This window comes from Somniosus microcephalus, chromosome 3 (assembly GCF_052327205.1).
Source record: "Somniosus microcephalus isolate GS21.2 chromosome 3, FLI_Smic_1.0, whole genome shotgun sequence".
NCBI classification, from domain to species: Eukaryota; Metazoa; Chordata; class Chondrichthyes; order Squaliformes; family Somniosidae; genus Somniosus; species Somniosus microcephalus.
The window spans coordinates 297,946,415-297,959,099 of record NC_140989.1 but is presented as its reverse complement, the minus strand read 5'-3'; the positions used below and the strand labels follow the sequence as shown (position 1 = coordinate 297,959,099).

At 43.7% G+C, this 12,685-nt stretch overlaps 1 protein-coding gene across 9 annotated transcripts in view; it reads left to right on the top strand.

Moving 5' to 3' along the window:
• LOC147122084 (disabled homolog 1-like) overlaps positions 1 to 12,685 on the top strand; it is a 454,991-nt gene that overhangs the window by 390,153 nt on the left and 52,153 nt on the right. For all 9 annotated transcript variants that reach the window (XM_085982823.1, XM_085982827.1, XM_085982822.1 and 6 more), the window contains 3 exons: positions 6,940 to 7,071; positions 7,329 to 7,448; positions 9,578 to 9,616. In XM_085982823.1, coding sequence (XP_085838949.1) covers positions 6,940 to 7,071; positions 7,329 to 7,448; positions 9,578 to 9,616 — 291 coding nt within the window. The remainder of the gene's footprint in view (positions 1 to 6,939; positions 7,072 to 7,328; positions 7,449 to 9,577; positions 9,617 to 12,685) is intronic.

The following is a 12,685-nucleotide window of genomic DNA, read 5'->3' as shown; positions in this document are numbered from 1 at the left end:
TTGGATACCTTATGGGAGTCACCAGGAGAAAGGGAGTGCTTGGTCATGGGGATCTTGCTAGGGGTTCCCCTTGGTCTGGAGGAGGAATGGGAGGAGGACATGAGGCCAGGCAGAGCAGCACAAGCTGCTGGAGGAGAGGAGGGCGAGGAGGGTTCTCAGCAGGAGGCCCTATCCAACCATGGTCTTCAGAAAGCATTACTCCAACATTCACATGACCCAAGACTAGTGCATGAGGAGGTTACGCTTTACCGAGGAGGTTGTCAGAGACCTGTGACCTCATGGAAGGAAGGCTCAGACGTCACAGCACAGCCAGGACAGCATTGCCTGTGGCAGAATGGTCACTAGCACTTAATGTTTATGCTACTGGAACCTTCCAGGCTTCCACAAGTGATATCAGTCACATACCACAATCCTCTGTGCACTGCTGCATATGGGAGGACGCCGAGGCTCCATACACTCTGAGGAATGACTATATATCATTCTGTATTGCCGGAGACGATCGGGGCAGAGAGCTCTAGGATTCAACGGGATTGCGGGATTCCCCATGGTCCAGGGAGCCATTGACTGTACACATGTGGCCATGCGAGTCTCATTTAAACGCAGAGATATTCAGGAACGGGAAGGGATTCCATTCCCTCAATGTGCAGCTCATGTGCGACCACCGGCAGCACAACGCCTGCTATCCAGGGAGATGCCATGATGCTTTTATAATGAGACAGTCATCCGTCCCACAGATCCTTGAACCCTAATGCAATGTGCAATGCAGGCTACTGGGTGGTGAGGGATAGCCTCTGATGCCATGGCTCATGAATCCCCTGAGAAAGCCCAGACACCAGCTGTGCAGTCAGACAATGAGAGCCACCCTGCCACCAGGAGTATCATTCAGCAGACCATTGGGGTCCTCAAGCAGAGGTTTAGATGCCTTGACTGGTCAGGAGGTGCCCTGCAGTACTCAGCCAAGAAGGTCTCCAGATTCGTGCTGACTTGCTCCCGCTCCACAGTCTGACGATCATGAGAGACTAGCCGTTACCACCAGCAATTGTGCCAGAGGGTCAAGCTCGGGAGCCACAAGAGCAGGGGGAGCACCAGAGTGTTCCAGGGAGGTGGCCCGCGCCTGGGAGGGACGCTTGCCGGCATCTAATTGAAGACTGCTTTTGAGAGACGTCCTCCACCATCAGACTTTGAAGCACTGTTACCACATGCCTTACCTTCCAGGACTGAGGCTCCATTAAGAAGTCCACCATCTACACTTAATCCTTTCAACCCCTTCCCCATGAAGAACACAATAAAAAAGATCACCAATTCCACCACTATCCAATTACTATAATCAGTCTTTATCTATACCAAAAACAATGAAAACATTACAACAACCAACAGCACTTATAAATATTCACCCTGGTGTTTACCCTTAGACACTATCCTATAAGTGCTCTTGGCTACTCTGGTGCTTCTAGGAACTGCATCCCAAGTGGCAGCAGCACGCGAGGTGGATGGCCGCTGAGAATCTGACGAGGGCAGTTCAGATATCCTACTGGGACGCCCTCGAGAGGCTGTGGGCCATGATGGCGCCGCTTCAGACTGCACCATCTCAGCATAGGCTTCACCAGGCTGGGCCGCCTGGCTGACAGGCAATCTCAAGAGCAATGGTGGAATGGCAGGGGAGGGAGCAGGAATGCTGCTATCCGGAGAGAGGCTAGTAGGTGCCTGCTCCATGATTCCCACGCCACTACCTCGGGGCGTCTGTTCAGCCAGCCCAGTGATCTGCTGGAGGACAGATCTCGGGGCAGCTGGGACACTCTGCAAGCCCCTTTCACCTGAGGAGCCCAGAGACACCATGGCAGCTGTCTGAACTTCCATTGCAGCACTTTGTTGCTCCATGCAAGCTGTTTGGCATTCAATGGAAGATGCTATGACTGCAGTGGATATTGTGACCTCAGTCATCAGATGCTGCATGATGTTGTGTTTCACAGGTTGCTGGATGGAATTGGCCAGCATCTCCACGCTGGAGAGTATGGGTTCCAGACTCTGCGTCAAGCCACGGGCCAAGCTGGAGGTGGACTACTCCATTCCCCTAGCCATGATCCATAAGTTTTCAGGCAGGCTGTCCATTGCACCAAGCATTTGGTTTGTCAGCCTTCTTCTGAAGCTTGGCCCTGCAATGTCCTCATCTGACTCCTCTACAGCAGAACTAGTGTGCGACCTTGACCCGTGGCAATGTGGTACCTGTGGTGCCCCTTCCACCTGCCATGGTTGTTGCCCACTAGTGGTCAGTGTGTGACATTGTGAAGATCCCTGTTCTACCCTAGCCTCTAAGTTATGCAGGGTACCGGTCTCTGACCGGCTGCCTGCGACAGTGGTAGCGATTGACACAGTGCCTTCTTCCTCGCTCTCTTCCTCCGGGGGGTGAGGTGGCTCTTCCTCTGGGAGGGCAAGGTGGCTCTTCCACCTATGAGCCTACAATGGTAAAGCTAGAAAGGTTAGGGTGCAGCGCGTGTGACCACTATACGAGGATGTGTGTGATAAGACCATATGTAGCTTGTGAATGAGACAGGCTTGGGGGATTAGGGACCAGGAATAGTTGTGGATATGGAAGGAAGCTAGAGTGGCCACATACCTTTAGGTGATATGTCCCCTGCTCTGCCTGTGGCCACAGCATCTGTCACTCCCCTCCTGATTACCACCAGCACTGCCACCTCAAGGGGAGTGATCTCATGGAGTCATGCTTCTCTCCCCCGGTCAGGCCTGTACTATCTTGTCCTGAAAGAGAAAGAGTGGTGATTGTGAATGAGTGTATTGGCAGGTGTGTTTGTGTTGCCTCATATGGTTGAATAGCTATGAAATGTGTCTGAGGTGTGATTAGTGCCTGTGAAGGATGCAATAGTGTGGGGTGTGTGAATGTCAGTGTATAGTCATATGGTGGATGCAGTGTGTTGAGGTTGTGATGCTATAGTTATTGAGAAGTGTGTTTATGAGATGAGATCTTACCTTGACCACCTGTGTCAAATCATTAAATTTTTTGCGGCACTACAGCTATGTCCTGGGGGCAGTGCTCCTGGCTGTGACCTCCTCTGTGATCTCCTCCCACATCCTCCACATTAGTTGCTTCTGTGGCCTTCTCCCCACCCCTAACCCCGTGGGTACAGGACATCCCTCCTCCTCTGTACCTCCTCTACCAAGACCTCCAGCGCCGCCTGTGAAAACCTGTGAGCCCTCTCCCTTGGTCCCTGAGCCTCCCTGACAAATGCCGTTATCCTGCTCCTTCAGTTGCATTATCAGCCAGTGCATTCCACACCCTCAGTGGAAGTGCATATGTGGAGGCTCTCCAGGAAAATTGCTACTAATCAGGGCTTGAGTGTTAAAGCTGCAGGTCTCCGTTTTAGCACCTCCAGGCATATTCAAATCATGGTAATCAGCAATTAGCCCCAAGATTGCAAGCTAAATCCAGGCTTTTAAATGGGCGAGATTTATTAGCACAGCACCCACTTAGTGTCAGTTTTCACCCTTTCCCCAAATAACCCCCTCATCTTTGGTCTGCACAGAATGAGCTGATCTTGGCTGATGTGGTGGTAGGGGTGCTACAATCTGACTCGGAACCCCTGAACAAGGGAGGGGAACAAAATCAACCATAGTTCCTGCTTCAAGCAAGAACAGGAGAAATTAAGGGGGAGGGAATTTTAAAATCAGATTTAAATTGATTTTGTTTCCATAGTTCCACTTAATTCTCCTTACACTTGTACTATGCTTCATGTACCCACCAGACCCATTTATTATAGCGTTATAAAACATTCAAAAATATTTATTTAATGATTTATGTGATTTATTCTTTCACATCTCTGCATGCCAATACTGCGCCCACCCCGGTTGAGAGAGTAGGTGAGCAAATAACCAATTTCACTATTATTCCTGATGAGGATGGGAAGGCTATTCAGATTTGATCTGTCTTTCTCAGAGCCTTTTGTTACTCTGACCTCTTTATTTTTTCAAGTGCAAGTAATAGTGGTATTTTTGTTCAAACTATATCATTATGTAGTTCTTGCATTAATTTTGCTATTATTAACATGAAGGTAAGTTATTTTTGCCTGACTAAACATCAGAAGGAAACATTATACCCCTAAATGTTAAATAGCTCAACGTGAAGGGGGAGTTAAAGAAAGCAGTTCAGAAAGATAAAAAGAGCTTGGATTCTTTTTTGCATTTGCAAAGCTATCCTTTTTAGCTATGTGCCTCTTGCTATGACTCTAAAAACCTTCCCATTTACCTGATGAGACTGAATCCAGTGGCACACAGCCTTGGCATTCTTCTGACTATGTATTACTGTTTAAAACTGAGGTTGGTAGATTTTTGTTAAGCAAGGGTATTAAGAGTTACGGAACCAAGGCGGGTAGATGGAGTTAAGATACAGATAAGCCATGATCTAATTGAATGGCAGAACAGGCCCGAGGGGCTGAATGGCTTCCTTCTGTTCCTATGTTCCCCACTCCCTCTGCTTATTTAATCACTATATAACTGCTCTCTGCTTCGCTCCCAAAACCATTTTGCCTTACTACCACTCCCCTTGCCTTTGAGAGCCATCTCTTCTGCTGTGCCTTCGGTCTTCCCTCACCCTTCACTAAATTTCTCGCATTCTTCTACACGAGGAATGCTATATTATCGGCAAGATAATCCAAAGGCTTCAATCTACTGAGGGATGTCGCCTTTCATGTGGTAAATAATGGAAACCCCCTCACCCCATAGCAAGACAATGCAATTCTATCAGCGTAAAGGCTTAAGGTCAGCATAAAACATATTAGGGCCACAGAAAGGATTGATTTAAGGTCCAAAAGACTGGTCAGAGTGAGACTGAGCCTGTGAAACACCACTCAAGCACAGTACAGTCATTATACAGTGTAGTTTTCAGACTTCTTCCATTAGTGCAGGCTTTAGGGATTGCTGCAAGCTTAGAAGTCACCAATGAAAAATCTCCTGCCTTTTTAAGACCTGGCGATGAATTTGTAGCTAATTAAGTGAGAGGGAGTAAAGACAGAGGGACGGATACAAGCAGTGGGAGAGGCAATACAGTGCACTCCTGCCATTGTCTGGTTACCGGTTAAGAAAGGAAACATGATAGTACCTGCATCAAGATCTAACTTCTCAGAGAAAACATTCTGAATTTTGCAGTCAGATTATTGCACAGTTAGTCAATCACTTTTTTGCCAGTCATTTGGCAGAGAATTTGATTACACTGTCAATTCAAAGAAGCATTTTATGAGTAATTGCCTCTGGCTTGTGAGACAGGAACAGATAATACGTATTATATTGTAAATCATTCGGGGAAATTATAAAAAGGAATAAAATTATCAGGTAAAGGGAATGGATAACTGCTGAAAATAACACATATTTTGAAAATAAGGAAAAATAAAGGAGATGAGAAGAAGAAGTATCCATTGCCTGCAGCATTAAGGACTTTAGTAGGATTTTAATACCAAAAATGAAATGTAGGGCAAGGTCACAGCGTAGTCTATGCCAGTTAATGGGCATGCTGTTAATTGGAACATTGATTTAAAGGAAACATTTGCTGATTTATTCCCCATGCAGAAGACTGCTGGTTCATTAGGCTAGGGTTTCTTCTAGAGTGGAATGATTGTTAAAGGCGAAGGATAGCACTGGGGCAGTGCTGTCAATATAAAGTACTCCTCACTGCAACCACCCAAACCCACCCCCCCCCCCCGCACACACATCTAGTCACCCTCCAGTGCTTTGTCCAAATAGACATTATTCATGTGTGAGCCTAGTGGTCATTTTAACTCACTGCTGCAAATTCACTTGTAAAGCCTGCTTAAATCCATGCTGCAGTTAAAGGATTCAGTAGAAATGAAACCCACTAACATGGTTGGCTTCATTTATCCCAGAAACTTTAAATGTACAATGGAAATCGTGAGATGAATCACAATGATAATGTAGGTAAAGGACTCCTGGGATAAAACCAGAAGAGAGCTGTGAAATTAGCACAATTCCAAATATAGATCCACATCATTCCTCTTATACAAGTTCCTCTCCGCCATTTAGCGCCTGCTCACTTGCCAGAAATAGACTGGATATTATGGCTGAGATACTCCCTCATGAAATGCTGAACACACCAGAGATAATGTGACCCAATTTCTTGATTAAAACCGCAGTACAAAAAGTATATAATATACTGGAAAGCAAATATTCCAGAAAGGTTTGAGTAATGAAGTAAAATTGCACTTAGAATCTAAGAAGCTAGAATTTACCAGTAAAAAGTTAACATAGGTTAACAAAGTATTTTAAGTGCAGTCAGTAGATTTTTTTAAAAGGTTGGAAAAGAATAGTCTATAATAACTCGAGGCAAGAATGTCTTTTTTCCCCTCTAGTTTTCTTCTTTCTTGTTCTTAAGGTGCTGGCTTCTGTTAGGTACAGTTCCTTAGGTATTGGCAACCCCCTGGTGCATCACCCAAGTGATCATTCTTCAAAAAGTAATAATCATTTAAATAGGTGATTTAAAGAAAATATTTTTTTTAAAGGTTAATGGAGCAAGACGGGCACAAGGGATTAGGACTACTGCTCATGTGCAGGATAAACACCTACACAGACTGTTTGGGCCAAATGGCCTGTTTGCGTTTTGTATATTAATCATAGAGACATCACAGCAGAGCTCAATCCTGTATACTATACTTACTTGTGGAGTTCAGTCAATAGCAATCAAGAGTGGGATTTTCCCCCTCCCTAGCTCAAGAGCGCTAAGACCAATTAGTGCTCCCCCACTACTGGCAAAGCTGAGATCAGCTAACTCAGCACAGAACGTGGATCCAACATGTGACCTTTCTGGTGTGTATAGCTCAGAATGACATTAAGTGGTGCAATTCCAGCCAAACTTTCCAGGATCCATTCCCCTTGCATAATGCATTTCTTTTGTAAAAGTTACTGTGTTCATTCTCATAGGCTATGCAGCATCACCATGCAGTTCACGAAGTATCGTACATTGCCAAGGATATCACCGACCACCGTGCCTTCGGTTATATTTGTGGCAAAGAAGGAAATCACCGGTTTGTGGCAATAAAGACATCCCAAGCAGTGAGTATAAACCCTGAAGGTTTTAACATGTTTTATTAGGGATCATAGTAATGTAACTGCAAATTGAAAATCATCTAAAAATAATGAGAACACCGTGTTTAATAATAAATGATATATGGTTGTACACTCTGTTCCATTAATGATATATATCATTAGTTAAGTGATGCAGACTTGGTTATGTGCATGTAACAAACTCCTGGTGCTGAGCAAGCCTATACCGTACACACTGCCACCTTTTCTCTCATTTTGACTGTTAGGCTGAACCTGTAATTCTTGACCTGCGAGATCTCTTTCAACTCATCTATGAACTGAAACTTCGAGAGGAGAAGGAGAAAATGGCCCAGAAGGACAAACAGTGTGAACAAGCAGTCTATCAGGTAAACATTCCCCTAGCTTTCAGCAGTACCATGAAGAGCTGAACTGGCAACAGTCTGTTTACTAACCATTTCTTGCGTGGCAGTTTACGCCTAACAGAAAACAAACTCGAGCAGGCACTGTCCTGTCTGTTTTTAAAATAGTTATTTTTATTAACAGCTTTTTAATGGGGAAATATAACTCTCTGGGTAGGTATCATCATGATAGGTACTTATAGGTAATATTCCTTTTATTTATGTTATCAATTAAATATAACTATAGGTGTGTTCTAATAATTCACCAGTTTATGCTCTCCATCTATCAGAGTAATTCAGGGGTATTGTTGCCCTTTTGGTAGTTTCAGCTCCTCTGTATGTTTTGGAGCTGCACGCTGGTTTCCGGGAAACGTTGCACCACAGATGTGATCTTTGCCCCATGAATTTTTGTGATGCAATTTTTGGAGCAGTGCTAAATTTCTGAATAGACTTGAATAATTTTGGTGAGGCATGGAGAATGAGTTCCGTGGTGTTGTTACAACACAAATAACATTAATTATGTCGCAGATGTAGAAACACCACTGGGCAGGTTTACCAAGTACTGTTAGTAGTAAACAATACCCTTTCGATCATTTTACTAAGTAAGGAAGTTGCCATCTTTTCACCTCTTAAAAAGAGAATTTCTTCAAAAATAACCTCTGAGCCCAACAAACCAGAAAGATTACAAAAATGTGTCTGGACTTGACCAGATGTTTGACTATTTTGTTTTAACTACTTTTGTGCTCAACAAAGGGATTGCATCATGTAATCTAGGCCCCTGCAATTCAGAGTAGAAATGGCTGCTGACCCCACTGAGGAAAACACCCCCCCACAATGGCAGAAGGAACCTGAACAGCTGCTTCCTGTTCCTCAGTGACCACCTCCACCAGCAAGAAGAAAGTGCCGTACAGCTTTCACACAATGAAGGGAGCAAACTGCAGCAGTTGTGTACAATGCTTTAAAGGGTGCCTCCCAGAGGGTGAAGGAGTTCCCATCTAAGATTTAAACCATGCTTGATGGCCCCACAAGAAATGTGTGCTAAAGAGTGAATATACTTACCTTTGCCTTCCTCCCAATACCAGTAAACTATTTCTTGTTTTCAACCAAGTATGAGAAACCTAAGTGACCTCATTGACTTGCTCAGTAACCTTTCTCCATGCAGTTTACTGGAGATTGGTCTTCAGCCCCAGAGAGGGCCATCTTCCTTTGGTGCACCTCCTACAGCAGGACCTCCAATTCTTCAGTATCTAGAGAGCAGTTTTGCCCAGTTTTTGTGCCATTCTAGACAATTCCTCAGCTACTACCACCACAATCTCCACTTTAATGGTGAACTTTAAGAGCTGCTGCCTTGCCAGATATATTTCCAGCCAACTATGCATAGGTCAAGTTCCCATGGCAAGTATAAAACTGTGGCAAATAACAATAGCCATCTTGTACTGATGGATTCTAGTTGTCATGAGAGAAGTGAGTTTCAGGCTAAATATTCCATAGAAAGGGGTCCTTAATTGCACTTTTACACTTCCTTTCACTAAGGAGCATATGGACCCAGTTTGAAAAGATGGAATTAAGGCCTCCCATCTCTGAGACCCATTACAAATCCCAATAGTCTCAATCCAGATCCCAATAGACAAATGTCCTGCAGTGTATAATCATTCTTAGATCATTACTAAGTTGACCTTAACTGGATAGTCTTGTTTGCAGAGGCTACAAGATAGAATATTAATTGGGATACTAATACATTTGGGATTTTTCTTCTGACATTACTATTGAGGTGAAGTTTTTGGTTAGTGCTAGAAGCTGTGCTTTACGCTGACATACTCTAAGCCTGATTACCTGACCTGGAGGTGTAATGATCTGTCATACAAATACTCATTCTTAATGAACATACAACAAAAAACAAGGTTAAAGTGAAACAATCAAGAAAATCTAAGATTGTTTAAATTGTTCCAACTGCTAATCCAGAAAAAAGAGTAGGTTTTAATTGAATACAGTATTTAAATAATTGCTGCTCTTCTACTTTGCAAATCCTGTAATGTGCATCTTTCCCCAACTATGTTTGCCTGATACTTCTGCTGATTTTCTCTCTCTCTTTGTATTTCTGACTCACTCTAATTCAGACAATTTTGGAGGAAGATGTGGAGGATCCTGTCTATCAGGTAATCTTAGGAATGGTAACAAAAGACAATATTGAAAAATAAAGGCAATACTTTTGACAGGTTTACTTATCACTTAAAACATAAGGAAAGAAATCTTATTGATGTGCCTCCTTAGTAAAGTTGAGATCTATTTATATTTTGACTAATACACTGAATGTATTGGAAAGCTGATGGGCATTGCAATATGATTTTTGCCAATGTGGTGACAGTGGATAAAGCAATAGCCAAGGTTTTTTATCAAACCTTTCAAGTTTTTGCATGCACTGGCACTCGCTGATTGTCTTATTCTTGTTTGAAAATTCAAGTTTTACTCCTGTAGAAAATTAACTGCAGTGAAATTTTAATAATGTACATAAAACAAGTAAAACCCTTTTACACCATTTTGGAGAAATCAAGTTGACAACATGGCTTTACCCCTGTTAAGCACTCACCGGGTTCATATATACTTTAAATTTGTTTCTCTCCATTTTTCTCATTTTTGTTTTTTTTTTGTATTTCCTCCTTTCAATTTTGTGTTCTCTTTTCCTAGAAGGACCAAATCATGCTGGCGCATGGTTTCTGACATCCCCCCCGGGCTCCTTACCCAAGTGGCCATTATTCATAAGTGAATGTCAGTAGTATAACCAACCATAGGGACCATCACAGCTGAGCTGGCCCTAACCTCACCTGGTGTCCATACAAACATACTTTCCAACAGAGGTGACTGGATAGTGATCAGGAATATGTGGAAGCACTCTTATTTTCCCCTCTTTAGCTAAGGGACACCAAGGCCTGCTACTCTGGCTAAGAATAGCCAATTCAATAGAGAACAGAGTGTTCTAATAAGTTTTATTGAAGAGAAATCCAAATGAATGACTCCATAGCTGTAATGTACTTGCACTTGTAAGGGGGGCATCTTTTAACTGGTTTATGGTAATCTACCTGGCCAGCAGCCTTTTGCTGCTGCACTCTAAACCAATTTACAACAGCGGTTCCGAATCGCTACCCCTCCTTCAGTTCTGAGTGGAGGAACTTATAATTAATGATTTTAAAATGGACAAGTGGTTTGGATGAGAGAAAAATCAAGTTTTATTACCTAAATAAACTACAATCAAAAGAATAAACTATATCACACGAACACAGTAATTACAGTAAAACTATATAACAGCGGGTTGCAGACGGCGAAAACGAGGGATAAAATGGCTCCAATGTTACTTAAACAATCTTAGCAATTACCCTCAAATCACCACCCCAAACTCCTGCTAGGTTGCCTTGCCGAGGAGTCAGAACACCCTGCTCACCTGTGGTCCAGCGAAGTAAAGAGAAAGGCCTGATAGCTTCTCAGCAGCTATCTTTTATACCTGGTGAGGTCCTGCCGTTCTGCCCTGCAAGGGCTGTGTGCAAAATTCCCCGCCCAAAGGGTCCAATACACAAGAGAAAGCTGTGATTGGCTAACTCAGAGTGGTTAGACTGGGTTAATGTGCTTCCGGAGCTCCCTGGGCTGGAACAAAAGAGAATGCAACAGCCCTATTGTCCAGTGCTAGGTGATTTAAAAACCCATTCAGTTCTTAAACGGATCCCATTCAAGATACAAAAGTCTCTTCTGCAGTTTAGATGTATCCACTCGATATACAAACAAATGCTAATAGCATTCAATTGCTTTGTAAACAAAGCATTGTCCTTTGTCTTCGGCCATGTGGTGACAGCCATTTTTATCCCCGGAAATTTAAAAGCACAATGCCCAGGGATTCTTTAATCAAAAAAAATTAATCTTCAGAACTGTAAATTATTGCGAATTCTTACACACTAAGCTGGCTAGTTGAAACCTACAAAACTGAATTATCATTTAGGTTTTTCCCCATTATTGAAGATGTCTGTCCATAAACAGACTGACCGAATTATATCTGTAATTCAGAGGTTTGGCTATCTGTATCCAAAACAACAGTTATATCAATGGGGACACTTATGGTACTTTTCAACTCTCCCTTGGTGTCTACTTTGGCTCCGTGCTAGCACTCTTGGCTCTGAGTCAGAATGTAGTAGGTTCAAGCCCCACTTCAGTGCAGTATTGAGGGCGTGCTGCACGGCAGAGGGGCTGTCGTTTTGATGAAGCATTAAACTGAGGCCCTGTCTGCCCTTCTCAGGTGGATGCAGAAATCGCATGGCTCTACTTGAAGAAGAGCAGTGGATTTCTCCTGTCCAACTAATACCACCAAAAACAGATTACCTGGTTATTAATCTCATTGTTCTTTCTGGGACTTTGCTGTGCGCTAATTCGCTGCCACATTTGCCTACACAGCAATAGCTACGCTGCAAATGTAATCCATTGGCTGTAAAGCACTTTGGGATCTCTTGAGGACATTATAGGTGCTATGTACGAAGATGACAGGCAGGAAAAGACCTGCTGATCCATTAAGCCTGCCCCACACTCATGATGGCGGCACATAAATGCAAGTTCTTTCCTAAGTTAGTTCAATTGAGTTGTATCTGGATTAATTGTATTATCCTTTCAAAGAAATCAAACCCAAATCAATATAAAAGGGTGGATTTTTCTCATGCACTGCTAACAGGGAGCCTCGCCCACTAATGGCACATTTTGGGAAGTCAGGAGGCCTGAGGAGGCGGGTTTGGAGGCATGTGAGGTGTTAAATTAGCAGAAACTGGTGAGCGGATCCAATCCTGCCTCCAGCCCGCTTCCGAACAATTTTCCCACAATCGGGGTTTCAGACCCCGTATCCATCCCGCCTCCAAGAGGCGGGATAGGCCCTTAAGGCCCTTAACAAGCACTTAATTGCCTCTATAATGCCATTTTGAGAGGCCTTTCTAAGTTTAACACATTTCCCCCGTGCTGCACGTCTCACAGAATCACAGAAACCCCACAGTGCAGACAGAGGCCATTTCGGCCCATCGAGCCTGCACCGACACACATCCCACCCGATCCCCGTAACCCCTACACCAACACATATCCCACCCTATCCCCGTAACCCCACATATTTAATCCCCCTAACACTGAGGGTCAATTTATCATAGCCAATCAACCTAACCCGCACATCTTTGGACTGTGGGAGGAAACCGGAGCACTCGGAGGAA